Below are 15,892 nucleotides of genomic sequence, written 5' to 3'. Positions count from 1 at the left end.
ATATATATGGTAGCAATATGAAACTGTACAAGAGGCCGCCTTTTCTATATCAGTTGATTGAAGGCAGCTAGATGGTGTAGTAAAGCACCAGGCTTGAAGTCAGGAAAATCTGAGTTCAAATTCTAACTCAGACAAATACTGACTATATTAGGCAAGTCATATAACCTTTCTCAACCTCAGTTTCCTCATCTGTAAAATGGGGATAATACCACTTACCTAATGGAGTTGTGAAATTTAAATGAAATAGTAAATGTAAAGCACTTCAAACTTTAAAACTATATAAATAATAGTTTAATAATAATAGCTAATATCTATATAGCCCTTAGTATGTGCCAGGTACTGTGCTAAGCGCTTTACAATTATTATCTTATTTTACACAAGAACTGTGGGAGGTAAGTGCTATTATTATCCCTATTTTGCAGATAGGGAAACTGAGGCAAACAGGTTAAGTGACTTGTCCGGGGTCACACAGCTAGGAAGTATCTGATGTTGGACTTGAACTACTTCCCTGGGTTGCTGTGAGGATCAAATGATATATATATGTAAAGCTCTTAGCACAGGGCCTGGCACATAGCAGGCGGTGAAAAAATGCTTGTTCCCTTCTCACTTCCTTTCTTTTCTATTAGGCAGCCTTTGGAGTCAGAGGAAATGGGTTTAAGTCCTGGCTCTTCCACTGGCTCTTTGTGATTCTGGACAAGTCACAAATTCCCTGGGCTTCCTAGTCTGTATACAGGGGACTGGACTAGATGACTTCTAAGGTCCCTTCTAGCTCTAAATCTGTAATCCTTTACTCTTACCTAAATTTTGTTTCTACCATCTTGGTTTTTCAACATTTTTGTCTTTGTAGGATGATTAGCTAGAGCTTTTCTCTCTCTCTCTCTTTTTTTTTTTGGTGAGGTAATCCGGGTTAAGTGACTTGCCCGGGGTCACACAGCTAGTAGGCGCCAAGTGTCTTGAGGTCGAATTTGAACTCAGGTCCTCCTGACTCCAAGGCCGGAGCATTACCCACTGCACCACCTTGCTGCCCCTGAGCTATTTTCTCTTGACAGAAGTTTGATTTAGGCTAATCCAGTACATAGACTCCAGGTCTCCAACTCCTCAGTATTTTAATGCCCTAATTTTACTGTTTTCAGTAAGCATTGTAAGGGAATTCAGAACCACTTAAGGAAGGACGGCACTGGGCTCTTCAGTGACATCACAGGGGGTGGGGTCTGTCAAAAGCCAACTCGCAGAACTCCACCAAAAGGTGAGCCCCTTCTTGCGGGGCACTCGTGACGCCACAGGGGCGGGCCCGCCGCCCATGAGGTCACCCTGTGGGCGTGGCCAGCAGGACTCCTCGGGTGTCGTCGGGCGGTGGGCGGGGACAGAGCGTGTAGGAGCAGCAGAATCAAAACAAGCTGGAGACCCGCCTTTTCCCTCGGGCTCCCAAGTGTCTCCCTGGCGCCCCAGAAGCAGGCGGTGGCCGCGGCTGCTGCTGGCCCTGCGAGTGCGCCGCCGAGCCCGGGAAGCTGGGCGGGCACGGGAGCCTAGCGAAAGATGGAGCGGGAGATGCATGAATAGACCGGGACCCCAGCCCGCGCCTTTCATTCTCCGCTGCGCTGCTGAAGGGGCGGGCGGCCGCGGCAGCCGCCGGGCGTGGGGCGGGGGCCATGCACAGCCGCCCCCGGGGGAGCCGCCTTCGCTGAAGCCCGGCGGCCCCGGATCCTCGCGAGATGCCCAACCCCAAAAGCAGTAAAGGCGGCCGCAAGAACAAACGCGCCAACAGCAGCGGGGACGAGCAGGAAAATGGAGCCGGGGCCCTGGCGGCGGCGGCCGTGGCTGGCGCGGCCGGCGGGGGAGCCCTGGCCTCGGCGGCGGGCTCGGGAGCCGCGGCGGGCTCGGGAGCTGCGGGAGCCGGAGCGGGAGCGGCGGGAGCGGGAGGAGCGGCGCCCGGCGCGGGCTCGGCGGCTGGAGCGGGAGCGGCGGCGGCGGCGGCGGCGGCGGCCGCGGCCGCTTCGAGCGACGCCAAGAGCGGTAAGCCGGCCGGGGCTCACCTGGGAGGGGGCACGGGCCGCGCCGCCCCAGCCGCAACTTCCTCCGGGGCTGGCGGGGCCCGCCCGGGCTGGCGCCTGAGGCGCGTGGACAATGCGAGAGTCGGGAAGTTCCTCCCCCCGCTCCCGGCGGTGACAGCGCCCCGCGTCCCCGCGGCGGGCGGCGGGCTCGGCTGCTGCGGGTCCGGCCCTCGCGACCCCCGCCCTTCCTTCCCTGCTTTGTAAGGGCGGCCGAAGGAAGGAAGGGACTGCGAAGTTACGAGAAGGAGCCATTGGAAAACTTGGGCAAACCCTCCCCCCTTTTAAATGAGAGGAGGGCGGAAGGGGGGTGCGGGAGCTCCTGCAGATCGGGGCTTGCCCTCCTCATGGCCGCAGGTGACTGACTGGGCTCCCCAGAGAAACTCACACTAGGGTGAGACGGGCTGCTTAATGTGCTGGAGGAAGAGACTCTCCACTTGACTTCCGTTCTCAATCGGGAGTTAAAACTATTTGCAGTTCTGCTTTACGGATTTTTTGGTGGGGAGGAACCCCTAGTTTTCAATGGATCCTAAGTTACATTACATTTTTTGGGAAGGGTATTTGGGTGGCTAGCAAAATAGGACGGGTTTGCAGCTCTTGAGGAGTAGAAAAGTTTCTGAGTAGTGCTTTGAGTTGCTCTCGTCTGGTGCAGCCTTTTTCATGAAGTGGGGGTGGTGTGTGTGTGTGTGTGTGTGTCTATTAAGGGTGGAGGAAAGGTAGCAGCAAGATTGGGATGCTTGTGTGTGTGTGTATGGGGTGGAGGTAAGGTAGCAGCAAGATTGCGATGCTTGTGTGTGTGTGTACACGGGTGGAGGAAAGGTAGAAAGACTGGGGGTTGTGTGTATGGGGTGGAGGAAAAGTAGCAGCAAGATTGGGATGCTTGTGTGTGTGTGTACAAGGGTGGAGGAAAGGTAGAAAGGTTGGGGGTGTGTGTGTGTGTATGGGGTGGAGGAAAGGTAGCAGAAAGATTGGGGGGGGAGAGTTTATAAGGGTGGAGGAAAGGTAGCACAAAATTTGGTATGCTTGTGTGTGTAGGGATGAAGGAAAGGTAGAAAGATTGGGATGCTTTTGGAGCATGTTCCAATGGTCATTTTCAGCCTTTGGAAGAATTCTTTAGGTAGATGGGTCACTTTTTAAGTTGGTGCACCTGCATTTTTTAAGTACTTCTGCAGTGCTACTAATAGGAGAAGATTGACAAAGTTAGTGCAGATTAAGAAAAACAAAACTGCAGGCCTCATTTCTTATGACTCTGTGATTTTTTAATTGACCTTTTTACACGATTTTGAATAATTGAATAATTAGGGTGAATTTTTGCCCTCTTTTGCCTCCCCCTTGGATACTTAATTTTACCTTAAACTCACTGTTTAATTTAGTTTAATTTAGGTCTGTGTTTTCCTCCCCCTTTGGCACTCTTCAACAGTTTTTGGTTATGATAAAAGATTGCATTTCAGAAACCCAGGCAAAGTCTATGTGGATGCCCCTGGTGGAGTGTCAATGAAAGATTGAGAATTGTAGGCAGGTATGCATTAAATAAACAGTTTATTAACTCCGAATTGATTTTACATATTGTTTCTGATTTCCAAAAAGGAACCTGAGACTTTGCATAATCAGTTAGATCCATGGTGCCTATTGTTGGTATTTGTTGCTTATAGAGAGGTCCAAGGGATCTGCAGTGGGAGGATGGATCCTCCTTGAATGCAGCTTTAAAGGTTAGGTGTATATATGTAATTTTATCTATATTTGTGTGTCCTTATATAGCTATATGCACATCCATTTCATTTAGTAACTGCTTTTAGTCTTATTAATAAATTTCTTGACATTTCAAAATCCATTTATCTGCCCGTACCACATCTTGGAGGGGGGGGTGGTAGAGGTAATAATGAGTTCCATTTTTTAACCTGCTCCATTAATTAGTACTTGATATGTCCTAAATACACCCTGTTCAAATTGAAAGGGTCTCCCTGTCCTCCTAATATGACATTTTGGTGAACAAGTTTTGTGTTCCCTCCTACCAAATTTTTCATGATAATTCAGATTTCTGTTCAGCTCCCTTTTAGCCTTTGCCTTCTAGGATGAAGATTCCTTAATTTTATTAAAGTCTAATGTAGTATTTTGGAGAGTGTTAGCAGGATATAGTAGGGAAAATCCTAAATCTTGAATAAGAAGAGCTAGATTTCAGTCATGCTTCTCTGCCACTTAATCATCTTTGTGACCTTAGGTAAATTGTTTTACAAACTTTTTATTTCAGTTTCTTCATCTTTAAAATGAAGAGAGGCTGCACCAGATTGTTTCTGAGATCCCTTCCAGTTCTAACTTTAAGACCCCATGATCCTTCCTCTTCTCCATTTTTGATTACAATCTACTGGGAGGACATCCCCAGAGAACAATAGTAATGCTAACATCATCCTAAATGCATCTTTTTCCTGGGTTGGCAATACCTAGCCCATTGGATACCCTGTGGACCTGGACAAGAGGCATGTAGAATTAGGGGGCATGAAGTTGTGATCTCCATCTTTCGGGGGATTGGCCATGTTGTTGAGGTCACAGGTCCGATGAAGTATTGAAACGGTGTATTTTTGTGTTGTATACAGAAATCCTTTCATGTATGCACTGTCTTATTTGGTCCTCACAGTAACAGGTAGATTGGGACACCTATCTAATCTAAAAGGGTTGTAGTGAGAAAGATACATAATAGGCCTCAGTGTTAAATGAGTAGTTTGTTGTTGTTATTTTTTTTTTGTCCAGAATTGTAATTTCATTGTTAGTATTAGGCCTGTTTAACATATGAAGAAACTGAGACACTAGCAGAGAATCTGATTTGCTTGCAAGTTAAAATGACTAGAAACAGAGCCAAATATTATTTCAAGGCCCTTGTGCTTTCTACTCTATTATGATATCTTTAAATAACAACCATTCCCTTTTTCTGTGTTTGACTAATAGTTCAAACTCCAGTCGTTTTTGTTTTATACTTCCAGTTGTTTATACCTCCAGTTTTATACCTCCAGTCGTTTATAGGTGCATATCTTGTATTTGTTTTATACTTTGTATTTTTTTTTCTTTCCTGGATTGGATTTATTAGATCTTCTTATATTCTGTCCCCATTAGTTTCGCAGTTTCGTACTTTGCAAAGTTTAGTGTCATCTGAAAATGTGGGAGTTTTTGTACGCTCTCCATGTGATTAATAAAATATATTTAATGAGACCAATCCTAGCACTTATTCCTAAAAAAAGGCCTTCTCACTTAGACATCCAGAGATACCTTTTATCCTTAATATTTCTTGTCTCTAGTCAGTTCCCTGGTGATTCAATTTTTGTTACAGTCTTTGGTATTTAACTTTTTATCAGAGGCTTTTTAAAAGTCTAAGGGACTTAGCATCATATTTCTCTTTGTTTACATGACTATTTCTATAAGAACTCCAATAAATTAGTCAATGTACTTTTAGTGTATTTTGGTGCCTATGTGGAAACTCCAGGCCATTTCCTTCCCCCTTTTTTTTCTTGCCCTAGTGCAGTATGGACTGGGTAGATACTGGTCAGGACTGTATGAGTGAGGTCATCTCTTGTGGCACTGGGAATCTCTTGGCAAGTTCTTCACATGTTAAAATAATCTGGAAATCTAATTTTTCTCTGAAGGAATGAGCTGAGAGACGGATATTTAACCCTATGGTTAATGTGTTGTGATTTGGATCTTATTTAATAATTAAGTAGAAAAACTGAAAAGCAAGAAAAGCATGAGATGTTTGTATTGCCATGAAAAGTGATAAAGCAGACATTATTAAAGTGTTTTTGGGGTGAATGCTTAGCATGCCCTACATTCTACTTAATTTTTTTTTTTTTGGCTAGGCAGTGGGGTTAAGTGACTTGCCCAGGGTCACTTAACACATAAGTGTTATGTGTCTGAGGTCAGATTTGAACTCAGGTCCTCCTGAATCCAGGGCTGGTGCTCTATCCACTGCACCACCATTTTTATACTTCTTAAACATGTATTATAGCTTTGTGACTGCAGGTATATACTTTATTCACATCTTTTGGGAGGAGGGTAGAGGGGAGATATATTTATTATACAGTTGATCATAAGTTATACTTTTCGTGACATTATTACCCTTTGCCCCTGTTCTTGGCATCTATGAAATTCTGATGACTATATCTCATATATCTTATGATATATAAATTTGTAAGGTTTTGATTCCCAATATATTACATAATATCTGTGTACTGTATTGAGTACAATAACTTTTGTTATTGTTAATCCCTGTTACCACCACTGTCTAGGTGCCCCCTGGAATTCTTTTATTCATTTATTCAGTACATTCGTTAAAATATTGAGTATTGACTGTACAAGGTACCATGTGGTGTACAAAGTTTTAGCAGATACTGTCCCTTGCCTTTTAGAAGCTTATGATTGAGTAGGGAAGATAAGATCTACAGAAATAGGGTACAATACAAGGGAGTTTAGGATAAATGCAAAAGGAGTTGTCAGAGGAAAGGGGGGTTATTTCTAGCTGAGGTAATATGATAAGGCATCATAGAGTCAGTAGCATTTGAGCTGGGCTTTGAAGGATTACTAGAAAAAGATGTGAAGTGAGGTCATTAAAGGCACAGAAAATGCCATGAGGCAAGGAGTGGAGGTGGAAAGTATAATTCATATAGAGGAAAATGTAGTTCAGGTTGTCTGGAACATAATATTTGTGTTAGAATTAAGGCTTATTTTGTAGATAGTAGGGAGCCAGTGAATATTTTTGAGAAGAGTAGGGACACAAAGTGGTATTATAAAAAGATGAATCTTGTAGCTTTGTGTAGGAAGCAGAGAGACCAATTAAGAGTGTGTTAAAATAGTTTAGGCTTGGGGTAGAAATTAAGTCCTATGCTGGGTTGGTGGCGGTGGGGGTGGAAAGGAAGGAACAGATCAGAGTGTTGTTGGAGCTGATATTGCAGCCCTGCCTCATTATTACAACACCCTCTGGATTCCCTCATGTGAGGTATTCTTTTTCTTCTTTTTTTTTAAGACTTCATTTTTTTATTAATATCATTCATTTTAATGTCCCCTTTATTTCTTTTTCCCCTACTTAATAGTATTTTATTTTTTCCAATTACCAGCAAAGATAGTTTTCAGCATTCAGTTTTATAAGACTATGAGTTCCAAATTTTTTTCTCCTTCCCTTCCTTCCCCCCCTCCTCAAGACGGCATGCAATCTGGTACAGGATATACATGTACAATCATATTAAACATATTTCTATTTTAGTCATGTTGTGAAAGGAGAATCATAACAAAAGGGAAAAATCACGAGAAAGAACAAACACAAAAAAGAAAATGGTATACTTCGGTCTGCATTCAGACTCCATAGTTCTTTCTCTGGATGTGGATAGCATTTTCCATCATGAGTCCCTTGGAATTGTCTTAGATCATTGCATTGCTGAGAAGAACTAAGTCTATCAAAGCTGGTCATCACACAATGTTGCTGTTAACTGTGTACAATGTTCTGGTTCTGCTCACTTTACTCAGCATCAGTTCATGTAAGTCTTTCCAAGTTTTTCTGAAATCCACCTGCTCATCATTTATTTATAGAACAATAGTATTCCATTACATTCATATACTACAGCTTGTTTAGCCATTCCCCAATTGATAGGCATCCCCTCAATTTCCAATTGTTTGCTGCCACAAAAAGAGCTGCTATAAATATTTTTGTATGCATGGGTCCTATTCCCTTTTTTATGATCTCTTTGGGATACAGACCTAGCAGTGGTATTGCTGGATCAAAGGGTATGCACAGTTTTATGGCCCTTTGGGTGTAGTTCCAAATTGCTCTTCACAATGGTTGGATCAGTTCACAACTCTACCAGCAATGCATTAGTGTTCTAATTTTCCCACAGTGAGGTGCTCTTCTTGAGGCAGCTAGATATAGTAACGAAAAAGGACATTAGCTTTACAGTGCTGGGTTCAATTCAGATCTCACCTCTCCCTCCCTGGGCCTAAATTCTCACTTGTGTTGTAAGGAGATTGGCCTTTCAGGCCCCTTTTTTACTCTTAATTTGTTATTTTTTCTGGGTTTGTGGTTTGTGACTTTTGGAGCCAATGGTGGGAAAATTGGAAAATCCCCAATCCTATTCCATGGTGCAGGGCAAAGTAGGGTGTTGCAGTAGAATGTAAACTCCTTCAGTTCATCAACAAGCATTTATTGAGCTCCTATCTTGTTCCAAGTGTGTGTTAGGCCCTGAGAATACAAAGACAGAAATGAAGTAATCCTTGTCCTCACGGCTTTATATGTGATCGGGGGAAGCATGTACAAAATATATTAAACGTAAAGTTTTTTTGGAGTTAGGCACTAACACTTGGAGGGATCAGAAAAGACCTCAAAGTGAAGGTAGTGCTTAAAATGAGCTTTGAAGGAAACTAGTCTGGGTCAGGATGATAACAAAATAACAACTAACATTTATATTGCATCTGCTGTATGCTAGGCAGTGTGCTGAACAGTTAAAAATACTACTTCATTTGATCCTTAAAACTATGCTTTGAGGTATGGGGAGACTGAGGCACAGAGAGGTTGTGATTTGCCCAGAGTCACGTAGCTCATGTCTGAGGCTGGATTTGAACTCAGGTCTTCCTCTCTGCAGGCCCAGCACTCTATCCAAAGCACTACCTAGCTGCTTCTTATTTTTTGTTTTTATCTTTGCATCCTCAGGTGGAGAGGATGTGTCCCCAGCATTTTGAGATAGAAATCTGAACACACAGAAATTATATTAGGATTATATACATGGTAGTTTAGTTCAGTGGGTCATATTGTGTAATGCAGAGGTTCTCAAAATGTGGTCTTTGGACCTATGAACCCTTGAGACCCTTTTAGTGGATCCAAAAGGTCAATACTTTTTATAATAGTGCTCAGATGTTATTTGCCTCCTGAAATACTGCTCCTTTTCCAACTACACATTAGTATGAGGCTAGATCTTAATATACTTCAACTGAAACAACATATTACAACAGATTATGAATGCAGAAGAGATATGCGAATCTAGCTATGTTCTATTAAGCTAGACATTGAAGACATTTGCAAAAATATGTAAAACAATGCCACTATTCTCAACAATGTTTTTATTTCAGAAAAGTTATATAAAACATGTAATGTGTTTTATATTATTTTAAATGAATTAATTATTTAAAAATTATCAGCTTAAATTTCTAATATGATAAATGTTGATAGATATAACCCACAATAGTTTAAAAATAATTTTTAAGAGTGTAAAGGGGATTCTGAGACTAAAAAGTTTGTGAAATGATAGTATAGTGGAAAGACCACCAGAGTTGTCTGGAGCCCTACTTCTTCCTACTGGATCTTGGGCAAGTAACTTTTACTCTCTGAGCCTCAGGGGCTTCCTTGATAAAATCAGATCAATATAATAAACTACTACCTCATTTCATGGCGTTGTTGTGAGGACTGTGCTTTGTATTCCTTACATTGTTGGAGAAATGTAAGCTACTATCTCACCACCTGATTGGGAGAAAAGCATTTTGTCTACCTTAAAGTGCCATTTAAATGTGAGTTGTACCCTACTGTTATAAGTCATTTACGTTATGGATTAAACTGACTGCTTTTGGAAGTAAGTATAAATCTTAATAAAATTTATTGTGGATTAAATAACTGGTTTGGTAAACTTGAGGGCAAGGATTGTCTTTCTTTAACCTCTTTCTAGTTCTAGCACCTTGCACTTGGTAGGTGTATAATAAAATAAATGCTTATTTTTGCTGATGAAAAAGGCTTCTGTGGTCTCGCCTTGGAACCTAAGTACTATTTACCTCTATGGAAGGATGTATTTTGAGTTCTAGACAGTCTGTGAACTTTGAGAATATGACCCGTTTATTGTGGGCTAGATTACCTTTATATATTCGTGTCCTGGGTTTGTAATATCTCTTGAACTCTAGACATAGAGTAATTTCCTGCTTAAGTAATCAATTGAAATTTTAGTTATTTCAATTGCTTTTCCCCCACCTTGCATTGAAGAAAATGGGAGCATTCAGTTGCCCTTCAATTCAACAGCCTTTATTCTGGGTTGTTTTCTTTCCTTATCTAGAATGCAGTTGTCAGGTATTTTAAAAAGACTTTGGACTTAAAGTACTTTATCTTCTAAAATCCTCTTTGTAATTAGGATTGGTAAGAGATATTTTCACCTCATTTCCTTTCTTTACATTTTGTCTACTAGAGGGAATGATGAATTATTCTCAGCCCTGGAAATGGCTTTTTTCTTGTTGTTTACTTCATATTGTTTGTCACAAGGTCTGGAAATTTAACCATTTGAGTCAGTCCAATAAAAAGCTTCTTTGAAAAGATCTTTAGAAAGAAGTTACAGCTAAATGTTTATATGAGTTTAGTAGAGAGTCCTTTGTAGATAATTTAGTTTGAGAACTGCTAAGGTGATCAGAATCAAGATTTGGCCAGAATACTCCACTCTATGTTCTGACTGCTTTAGATTACAAACTCCATGGCTAGATGGGAAAGACTTCCTTCATTTCTCTTTAAAGTATCTGAAGGCACATCATTGATTAGAGGCCTGCTATATGTGGCCTGATGGTCTTTTGCAATAAATCTGACCTGGACATTACATCTTCATATATTGTTGTCTCTCTCCTTTGTTGCTGGCACCACTCTAGTGCAGGCCCTCATCACCTCACATCTGGACTGTAGCAATGTCTGTCTTAGGTCTCTCCAAACTCCAGTCCATCATTCAGCTACCAAAGTGATTTTCTTAAAGCACAGCTCTGACCATGTCACTGTCTTATTCAGTAAACTCCAGTGAAATACAAAATGCTCTGTTTGGCATTCAAAGTCCTCCAGAATCTTGCCCTTTCCTACCATTCTGGCCTTCTGAAGGCTTCCTGTCATGTACTCTTTGATCCAGTGACATTGACCTCCTGGCTGTTTCATAAACAAGACACAACATCCATCAGCTGTAGGCATTTTCCCTGGCTCTCCCTCATGCCTGGATAACTCTTCCTCTTCAGTTTCTGCCTCCTGACTTCCTATAGTTGTGATAACCAATTAGACTGTGAGCTTCTTGGGAGCAGAGGCTGTCTTTTGCCTTTCTTTGTATCCTCTGTGCTTAGCACAGTGCCTGGCACATAGTAGATACTTAATAAATATTTGTTGACTGACTGGCTTCGTCCTTAGGACTGAGAGTCTCACAGAATTTGATGCTTTATGCAGAGTCCCCAGTAATTATGGGCATCAGGCTCTCTCTGCTTCCTGAACCATGGGAGGTTAGCTAATTGAGGTTCTCTTTGGGCAATTAAATGCCAGGGTAAGGCTTTGGGGCTGAGTAGAAAGCTTCCATCAATGAAGAGACAGGGAGGAGGGCTTCATTTTGTTTTTCATGGATCTGTAGAAAGTGGCTAATCCCTGTTTATAACAGTGAGCTAATAACCTTGTTATATAATTTTATTTTTTGGTCATGATTTAAATACATTTTGAAACAACAAACTCTTGTTGGAGAAACTTGTACTTCAGAAATGAATTTTGGCTTTTAAATTTTCTATATTTCAGAAAGCTAGTTCTCAGTGGCTGGTGAAACAGCGGCCCTCTGACACAGGATGTTTTAGCTTGATTGAATTAGAGTTTTTACTTTCTCTTTTAAAAAAAACATGGCCATCAAAAAAGGGTGATTTTTGATAATTTAAAAATTATGCATTTTTTATCTTTAAGTAGAAATTGAATCCAGAATATTTCCCTCTCAAAATACTTAAACACAGTTTTAAAGGTATAGTCAAGGGAGAGATATTTAGGGAAGTTTGAACCGATAGGAAGAGTTAAGAGGAAGTGTGTGTTAACTGTTAGTCTTGTTATTAATTGAACTGCAGTAGCAACAAGTTAGTTCAATTTTCTAATGCATTTAGAACACAGTTTATGTCACATGGACTCATATGTATCATGGATCAAATCACATTCCCTAAAAATGACCATATACCTGTGGCAAAAGTCCAATAGAAAATAAGGTTTTCCTGTGATTCACTTATAAGTCTTATAAATTATAAAAGTGTTTTACATATTTTTAGTAGATTTATTATTATTTATTTAGATATATTTAGTAGATTTATTTAGATTGCCCTTTTAGTTTTAGGGTTTTTTTTAAAGTTCAAACTTTGAAAACCTATATACATTTAGGTAATCTAACTAGTAGCAACCCACATTACTCGTATCAAGTATAGAGAAATTTGACAAATTTTAAGTGTGTCTGTTTTCCCCAGAGGTAAGCATAAGGATCAGGTTAATACTATGCCATTACCCTTCAGGACGTAGTAGCTAGCAGCCAAAGAAATTATTTTGGTACTCCAATTCTGAAGCTGGTATGTTCTATTTTAAGTTTCTGAATGAGCACATATAAATGTAGCAACTATTGTAATATAAAATGCAATCAGACTTTATTATAACATGGCTAATTATTATAGCAATACCCTTCCTAGCTAGAGCTTAGATTTCAAGTACCTTCAGCAATCTGGAGTGGAGCTGAGAACCCAAGCGAGAAATTTCCCACAGCACCCAAAATAGCTATCACAAAGCCCAGAGACTTTTCTCCCTGGAGAGCTCCGTAAGCCCGTACTCAGAACCTTATTTACCGTATTTGTAGGTTACACACAGTATCAAATGCTGTTTCACATCATACAGTAAATTTGAAGCAGAGAATAGAGAAGGGGTAATGTTAAAGGTTGGATTAGAACCAATTTATGGAAACCCCATTAAAGGGGAAGGTGCCCCGGCAGTTGGTGTATAAGCAACAGCTGCAGTGTCCCTGCTGAATAACTTTTTGGGTGAGGTAGGTCCAGTGTAGCAAGCAAAACAGGCAAATGATGAACTCTGTGTCTGCAGGATTTTGTAGAGACAAATAAACCCACAAATAGGAAAGTAGTGTGGGGAATAGAGAGTTGGCAATTACTTATACTTTGCAAAAGGTGAATGACTGTTTTGGAACTCAGTAAGGTGCACTGTTCCTGCTAAATTCCTAAGGTTTTTCTCTGTTTCAGTTCACCATACTCCTCCCTGTCTTTATCCTCTCTCCTTGCCCTGTTGACAGATGAGCCCCGACCCCTGCCACCTGCTGCTTCCTTGCACATATCTAAATTGTGTTGTTATCCTCCTTACACTGTTCTCATCCCAAGGTAGTTTAGTTTCCTACTGTGAAACCTGTAGGTACTGAAATTCATTATTTACATATTTCCTGAATCTCCTCTCCCCCAGCATCCCAGCTGTAAACTGGGTCTAAATTGCCACATAGCTTCCTTACTATTATAACAAGATTAAATCCTGGATCATGAAAGAGACCTCATGGTTCTCATTTTGGTTATTTAATTGAAATAAAATTTGCATACTAACAAGAGTGTGACACTAACAAAAGCAGCACTTTATTCAAACTTTGTGCACCAGTATTGAACCAGTTCCTTGTGTCTTCTTCCCAAATGACCATGAGACAAAATAATTTCTTGAACTTGGTGCTTTGTTAATCATATTTTAATTTTGTTGCCCTTCCAGGCACAAGTGGGCTTTTGACAAATCTGAGTTTGTGATTACTGTGCTTTCTTTCCAACTTTGAGATGAATAATCATCAAAGGTATTTCCTTTTGAGAAGGGAAGCTTTTCTTCCAGACTTGCAGTGAAGACCTGCAAATATGGGGAATGCTTGGCTTCTATACTAATATAGATCCTCTCACAAGAGATATAAGTGGCTAATGAGATTTGTGTTTTGATACTTGGGAGTAACACCATATTCTGGTTTGGGAGACATTGCATTGCAAATTCTCCTAAGAAACCTGGTACAGCTGGTCTTGGGATTCACATCTGGATCTCTAAATGAGCCCCTCATTTGTGTAAACTCTTTTCTTATTTGAGCTGTTGAGTCATAGAATGTTAGAACTTGGAAGGGGAATTTTGAGATTATCTATTCCAGTTGAGGCCCAGGAAGCTAAAGTGATTTGATTTGCCTACAGTTACAGACGTACCAAGTAGCAAAAGTGGACTCTGTTCAGGTCTTTTGATTTCAAATCCAGTGCTCCTTTGATTAACTTTATTGTTCAGCTCTAAGAAAGTACTTTCCAAAGGTATTGCTGACTTTTCTAGATTACTACAACTGATTTTTTTTTGCTGAGCATGGTTTTTTTTTTAAGCATATACCATATTAGTATATACATAATTAATTCCTAGTTATTCCTAAGTCATTTTATTCACTGCTACATAATTTCTTCCATTTATACCTCTTATACTGTTTACTTTTTTCTGCTGCCACATGAAGTAGGAATTCTAGGACTGGGGTGTTACAAGCTTAGTTTAATATGGGATTTAAAGCTTAAAAGGACCTTAGAGATCTTTCAGGTACAACATAATGTTTTTTGTTAGTGTTTATTATTTTAAGAAGAGGATGGTTAATTTTGATTTGTTCAATCATCTTTTCTTGTTATTTAAATTGGGATTTTTACTGACATGTCTGAATTTGCCCCTTGTGAATTTATCCCTTCCTTCTCCTGTAGAAAGTTTTTTTTATCAGTTACCAAGGCACCTGTGAGTCATTTCCCCTAAACCATATTCTGATTCCATGGTGGAGTGAAATTCAGGGCTGGGGCCAGAATTAAGCCATCCTAAAGTATAGGTTTGCTGCTGAACTGACATAAGGTACATGTTAAGTTAATAAAGGGCTAAACAAACTTATGTTGCAGATGAGGAGTGAATTTTTCTTTCATTTGTGTTAATACATTGAGCTTATGAAATACATTTAAAGAGGTAAACTGGATCAACAAATAGTTGGGAGCTAGGCACTGTGCTAAATGCTGGGAATATCTTGTTCTCTTCATAATGTAGTAGGAACACAAACCCATAGACAAATGGATTCTTGGTTTTTTTTTTTTTAATTTTTTAAATTTTTAAATAAACAAAGTAAATGTCACATCCAACTTCTATTGCTTGATTTGTCTTAACTAAAACTTTAATTTAGGGCAATGCCATTGGTGTCCCAGTAGTCCAGTTTCACTGGTTTCCTTTATCTTACTTTATATTGCCTCTGTGTGTGTGTGTGTGTGTGTGTGTGTGTGTGTGTGTGTGTGTGTGTGGCAGTTGGGGTTCAGTGACTTGCCCAGAGTCACACAGCTAGTGAGTGTTAAGTGTCTGAGGCTGGATTTAAGCTCAGGTTCTCCTGACTCTGGGGCTGGAGATCTATCCACTGGGCCACCTACCTGTCCCTGTATTCCCTTTTAAAATTAAAGAGAAGGTATTGCCACATAATGGATAGAGTGCTGGCCTTGGAACCAGGAAGATTCAAATTTAGATCTTACTCCTGATAACATAATGGCTGTGTGCCACTGAGTAAGGCATTTGATGTCTTGATATTCTAGGCAACTCTATAAAGAGTATAGGTTGTAGAGAAGGTGTCCACCTGCATTGGTAGGTGAAATTTCCTCATCAAGGAGTTCCTTATATTAATGAAATAACAAATGTAGTACCTATTTCTTTCTTTAAAATTAAGTAGTAATATCATCATAAATTCTATGAAAATATCAGAAATTTTACTGAGTTATTTAGGCATGATGTCAGTTGGGCATGTTGATTCAACATCTTGAAGTTTTTCTTGAGGTTTAAATTAAAATTTTTTTGAGTTTAAGCCTTGAGGCAGACACATTTAAAAATTAAACTATTATAATTTGGATAGCTTATTTTAGTTCAATTATTATTTAGTTCAATTATTATTCAGTTGTTTTTTAAACCCATCCTATTTTGTATACAACCTATTTTGTATACAAAATATCCCATTTTTTGTATACAAAATATCCTATTTTTTTGTATACAAAATATCCCATTTTTTGTATACAAAATATCCCAT

At 40.0% G+C, this 15,892-nt stretch overlaps 1 protein-coding gene across 1 annotated transcript in view; it reads left to right on the top strand.

Moving 5' to 3' along the window:
• The first annotated feature begins 1,654 nt into the window (after positions 1–1,654).
• HECA (hdc homolog, cell cycle regulator) overlaps positions 1,655–15,892 on the top strand; it is a 51,290-nt gene continuing 37,052 nt past the window's right edge. The window contains exon 1 of the mRNA XM_027850656.1: positions 1,655–2,013. Within this exon, the coding sequence (XP_027706457.1) occupies positions 1,713–2,013 (301 nt within the window). The 5' untranslated portion in view covers positions 1,655–1,712. The remainder of the gene's footprint in view (positions 2,014–15,892) is intronic.

Source organism: Vombatus ursinus, unplaced genomic scaffold (genome assembly GCF_900497805.2).
Source record: "Vombatus ursinus unplaced genomic scaffold, bare-nosed wombat genome assembly UNPS02009132.1, whole genome shotgun sequence".
Taxonomy (NCBI): Eukaryota; Metazoa; Chordata; class Mammalia; order Diprotodontia; family Vombatidae; genus Vombatus; species Vombatus ursinus.
The sequence above is the reverse complement of the archived record's forward strand: the minus strand, read 5'-3'. Positions and strand labels throughout refer to the sequence as shown.